This window comes from Anarrhichthys ocellatus, unplaced genomic scaffold (genome assembly GCF_004355925.1).
Source record: "Anarrhichthys ocellatus isolate YVR2014 unplaced genomic scaffold, GSC_Weel_1.0 scaffold42, whole genome shotgun sequence".
Taxonomy (NCBI): domain Eukaryota; kingdom Metazoa; phylum Chordata; class Actinopteri; order Perciformes; family Anarhichadidae; genus Anarrhichthys; species Anarrhichthys ocellatus.
Genome location: NW_022280072.1, coordinates 3,170,802 through 3,176,515, shown reverse-complemented (window position 1 = coordinate 3,176,515; position 5,714 = coordinate 3,170,802). Strand labels below are relative to the sequence as shown.

At 40.1% G+C, this 5,714-nt stretch overlaps 1 protein-coding gene across 1 annotated transcript in view; it reads left to right on the top strand.

The window, feature by feature from the left end:
- spata18 (spermatogenesis associated 18) overlaps window positions 1–5,522 on the top strand; it is a 12,675-nt gene extending 7,153 nt beyond the window's left edge. The window contains exons 6-11 of the mRNA XM_031868257.1: window positions 211–442; window positions 1,720–1,878; window positions 1,997–2,172; window positions 3,364–3,487; window positions 4,088–4,156; window positions 4,371–5,522. Of these exons, the coding sequence (XP_031724117.1) occupies window positions 211–442; window positions 1,720–1,878; window positions 1,997–2,172; window positions 3,364–3,487; window positions 4,088–4,156; window positions 4,371–4,427 (817 nt within the window). The 3' untranslated portion in view covers window positions 4,428–5,522. The remainder of the gene's footprint in view (window positions 1–210; window positions 443–1,719; window positions 1,879–1,996; window positions 2,173–3,363; window positions 3,488–4,087; window positions 4,157–4,370) is intronic.
- Window positions 5,523–5,714: the final 192 nt, after the last annotated feature.

Here is a 5,714-nt window from a genome sequence, read left to right as displayed (position 1 = left end):
AAACACAAAACACACACACACACACACACACACACACACACACACACACACACACACACACACACACACCTCTCTCAGGTTGTCGAGGAGTCGCTCTCCGAGCCAGACTGACAGAGAGAGAGACAGAAAGAGACAGACAGACAGAGAGACAGAGAGAGAGAGAAACAGACACAACTGCACATAACGTCTCTCTCCGTCTCTCTCACTCAGGTTGTCGAGGAGTCGCTCTCCGAGTCCGATGTCGAGGCTCAGTTGCTCCTCCAGCCCCACGAGGAGCGAGTCGCCCACCAGAGCTCAGCTCACCAGCTCCTCTCGCTACGCCCGCCTCGTGTCTCGCTTCAGCGACCTGTACGCCGTGGAGCGTCTGGAGGCCCAGAGCATGCTACGACACTACATCGTCGACCTAGAGATGGTCCAGAAAATCATCTTCATCGCTGTCGTGGTACGACTTACGTATTTTTAGAGCAATCAGAAGAAGTGCATGCAGGGAAAACGAGCGCCAAATCTGTTATCTTGACGGCCAAGTTCTTTGGCTGGTCTTAAGGCTGGGCGGTACGGCCTAAAGGTTAAATCACAGTATAGACGGTACCGGTATACATATCACGGTTAGTGGTGTAACGGTATGTTGTCGATCGGTGATCCGTACAGATCGCATGTGAACCGCAGATGAATTTCACAGTTTAACCATCACAGTGTGACATTAAGTTGTTTGAAGGAGATACTTTCACAGTAATATAAAATATTAGAGTGAAAGTTATGACCCCTTTAACTTCCAAACACTAGCTCTGACCAGCTTATAATACCTCATACATCAAAACCATTAATGATTTATTTTTTTTGCAATAGAAATCTTCTAGTTCCAAATAATTTGAATTGTGTGTTTTTACGAAGAAATTAAATGTTATAGATGAATATAACAGAGACATTTTTCAAAGAATTTTTGATGGTTTTACTAAATAAAAGGTCTGGAGTCTTGTAGATCAGCTGCTATAACAAAACAACATGTATCTGTATATGCCAGTATGGATCACCAATGATTGGGATTGATCTCTAAAAGTTATATTCGCTCCTTTTTTCTTTTGTGCGGATTCGATCCGAACCGTGACTTTTATGATCCATTGGACCCCAAATGACAGTATATTTGTTTTTCCTAAAAAGTCATTATAAATGCTTCTGAGACCTAGAATGGCAACTGTATGACATCATTTCAACTATCCCAAAGTCAATGTAAAGAGTCAACAATTGTAAATGTTATCCTCTTACTACGTTATTGTCAATTATGGTGCTTATTTGCAGAAAACACGAAATTAGAGTTTTTATTTGACTAAAAAAAATCTTGTCAGCTGCTTAGAGCTATAGTGTTAAGAAGTTAAACAGCTCATAATTCATCTCTAATAACTATTTATATTACCGTGAAAACATCTGGATTTATTCGAGTTTACATTTGAACACATCACGATAGCATTAAAGTTTACCTTTGCCCAATTCTCATGTTTACTGAGTAGAGCTTGAATGCACCATTCAATGCAACGTCCTGCGATTACTCTGAGAAGCAAGATGGTAATGAATTACAACATAAGTGTGATTATTTGAGTTGTTCCACATGTTACGGTTTGTTCCTCCACGGCTTATTTTGGACTTTGGTAAACTTTACAACTCGTCTTCGTCACTTACAATAGACTTTAAGATGTTCTTTCTTTCCATGTTATCACGTGTCAGGAATCCTTCCAGACAGCAAAACTGGCCTACCGTCAGTTCAAGCTGCGCGTGAAGAAGACGTTGTCCCCGTCCCGATTCGGGCTGGAGAGTCCAGAGGAAATGGCTGTGGACTACATCGTCAGAAACCTGGACCTCTTTGACGTTCAGGCCAGCATCGATGTAGGAATCTAACACTTCTCCCATGTGTCCTCTGCAGCATCTACGAACACACAACTGTAGTTTTGTTTGATGCTGAATAAGTTTAGGGCTTCCGTCTTGTGTGTTTTTATCTCTACAGGATGTGATCAACGCCATGAACATGAACCCTCGGATCTCTTTCCCGCCAGAGGTTGACTTTGCCCTCATCAGCACCCTGATCAGTGAGACCTGCAGGGTGGCGTTCGCCATGCAGACGTTGGACCCACCGCTCGACTTGGCCTTCGCAAGTGATGGGGAACTTTACGTAGACAGAAAGTCAGTCCTTTGTACATTACTGTGTCTGTAACAGGGCGACCCAAAGTCTTTAGTCTATAGAGAGTTTAAGTTAATGTTCCAAACAATCCAGGGGTTTCCTGAATGGAGAATTACGAGCACGCCGCAGCCAAATTTTGTCTCGCCTCCAGCTCTCGACAAACTCTGACTGTCTTAATGAAAAACACTATTTTCCAACAAGCTTTTCTATAATTTGTAATGGCAGCAGCATCACACCGATGTGGTGGTAATGTATCGTGCTCCTGAAACTGCCAGAGAGGAAAGAAAAGAGCAGACTTGTTTTTGGCTGCAGCACAGTGGGAGCTAGCGCTGCAAAGATATCCGTCACTGATACTGACTGACTGCATTATGAAATTACACCGTTGCTCTTTCAAAACAAATGTGCAGCACAGTGTTTCTGCTGGTAACGTCTTTGCCACCACAGCAAAAAACTAAAAAATCACTAAAGAAAACAAAATATTATGCACGGTCATTATTAGTCTTATTATTATAATTGTACTGCCATTACAACGCCAGTGTGCGTCTGTTTACACCGGTGAAATGTAAGGAAATAAAGTAGTTTATTACTTTTTAGAGCCTATTTAATAAAATATTTTTTATCATAATATATAACATATTAGTTGAAAAAAACATTACATTACATCTGAGAACATGACTGCCATCAATGGGCCAACTGATAAAAGCCAATCATTTAAATTAGGAATTAAAATAATCAAAATTAATTAAATAGAAAATAAGGATAGTCTCTCTTATAGAAGTGTCCTCTAAAAGTGTGTCAGAAGGGATTACTTAAAATACAATTATTTTTTTAAATACATTTTTAAATGAGTGAAAACCAGGAGATTTGTTTACCTTAGATCTACTTTTGCGTTAGTAATATTTTGCCAGCAGAATCAAACTTTAGAAGATATTTAGGATATATTTTCATGCACGTGCATCATATGATGATATTTCAGTAAACGTTATGAACACTTATTACTGGGACTACGACAGAAACTTACAGATGAACATTTAATTATCTGGGGATTCACATTTTATCCTGTAATGATTTGATCCAAGATAAACCGTGCAATCATTGTGAAACACATCACCCTCAGAACTACAGCCGATCTCTGCCAGTAGATGTCCCCCTCACACCCTCTTGTTTTCTGTTCCCTGCCTCTCTGTCTGCAGGTACCGTCGCAGCTATGACTCCGAGCTGTCGGCTCCTCTGGTGATGTACCACGTGTGGCCGGCTCTCGTGGAAGGAGACGCTGTGGTGGTGAAGGGCGAGGCTGTGACCCGACGGGGCGCTGTGGTACTGACTCTAAAATACTACAAACACATCAGGATTAACTACGTTTACATGCAATATTCTACTAACATATACCAACAACCTCCTCTAAAATGTCGGTGTTGAGATATTTGTTCATATTCAGAAATCTCTTGATATCCAAGTCCTTCATGATGTCCAGAAGAACAGAAGGAGAACCGTCTGTTCTTCTGGACATCATCTCGACTCCAGCTCTACTAACTGTTGTTTGTCGGTTTGTGTTCAACGCACAGAGCTGCTGGTAAACAGGAGAGAGACGTGAAAACCTCCATTGAGTCTCTGATAGTGAATGAGCTGTAGACATGTCCAAAGAACGCTCCTAAACCCAGAATAATAGCCACATATCACATGTTTTAATCTGAAAATTCTCCATTCAGAATAATTCACAATATCCAAACAGAATATGATGTTTACATGAGCCATACCAAATTAGGAATATTGTCATACTCTGAATAATAGTAGAATATGAGTGTGCATGTAGTCACTGATAAGTGTTCTCTGGAGAATAATGTACAGTAAGAGCATTAAAGGGCTCGTGTGTTTGCTGGTGTTGAGTTTGTTTTTGTGTTTTTGTTTTGTTTGCAGTGGAGTAGAAGTCAGAGCAGGAATGACAGCCCGGCGCGCTCTCGCTCCCTCAGCCCGACTCGCACTCTTGTAAGTCTCTATAATATTTGACACACAGAATGATCTTTTTGTCGGGTTTAATATCAGCTACTCAAACAATTATTTCCACTTAACAACATGCATGCACACCCATGGGTTTAAGGGTACGTACGTCAAAATCTAAGCTTTATTCCTTTGTGTTTGTTGCCTTTTATATTTGACTCAATAGTTGTAAATGTCGTCAACGTCTTTTTAAATCTTTTAGGCATTTAACAGCAAAAGAAGGCAGTCTCCTGAACGTCTCAGGGCGAATCACCTGTGAACTCCGGATTACACCTCATGTCAGTGAAATAATGTTTGTTTCACATGTTAAACGAATGCTTTCACCAAATAAAGCAATTCAAACCTACGACACTGCACCGCCCAACGGCTGCTCACAGTTTACATTGTTGGAGGGCAGTTTAATGGGACGTTGACAGTAACTACAGTACATTACACAAGCCGCCGGGGAAATAGTGGAGGTTAACGAGTCGCCATCACTGTACTGGCGTTTGAATGCAAGCTGACCTCAAATGTGCACAATTTACATACTTTTACTTTCTCTGCGACGTTACTTTTAACAACAATGTCGAGGAGTTCAGGAAGAACCTAAACCGTTCTCAGCTGCTGAAGCAAGTTATGTCAGCTAAGTAAACACTGCTAAGCTACGGTAGCTAATGTTAGCGGGCTGGAGACACTGTCTAGAAAGACACCATGAGGATAATGCAAAACTAGCCTTTCAGCTAACTGAGTGGTTGTCTTAGTTGACTATATTTACTCAGATAGATAAACAGTATTTTAGTGATACTTCTTAAGTTAAAAGTTAACTGCTAACTAAACATATTCAACATTTAATCCTATCTTTACTTTTTACGTAAAGTCTACGTAGCAGAAGTCTTTACGCCCGGTGTTAGCATCGTGGCTCGGCTGCGTGTTAGCTGCTAGCTTCTAGAGATTCTTGCCTGTTTTTACAGTTAAAGTGATCTTTTGACAGAATATTGACATCACACCAGCAACATAACTACAGTGTTGACGCCTGTATCTGTAGAACATATTACAGACATGAAAAAAGTTAAGCTATTATCAAACACTTCCTGTTTACTTTTAAAATAGAAGCACTCCAGCGTCTTTAATTGGACAGAATCCCTTCAAGGCTTTTATTCTGAAATATGTGCAGGACAGTGTTGTGGAAAATGACTTGCACGGCTCCTTAAATTAAAGCTAGAGCTAATAATGTTGAGAAACTAGCAAGAGTATGCAAGGTTTTAAATTTCATACAACCTAAAAAAACAGCTTAGTGTTGCTAAATCTTTTCACATTTTCCATTTCACTAAATCTAGCGAGAAAGTCGCAGAGTCACAGATACCGGATTTATTCTCTTTTTCTGTCGGAGCATTTGATTTATTGATTGCTTTCAGGATGTGATGAGAAATTACATTTTGAAGAAGATTACTAACCCTAGCTTTTGTAGAGGCTTTTCATTGTAGAATGTTATAATTATTTACAAATGAGCTCATGCTTCTTCACCTTTTTCTCTCCAAAATAAATATAAATGAATGAAAGTCAAAAA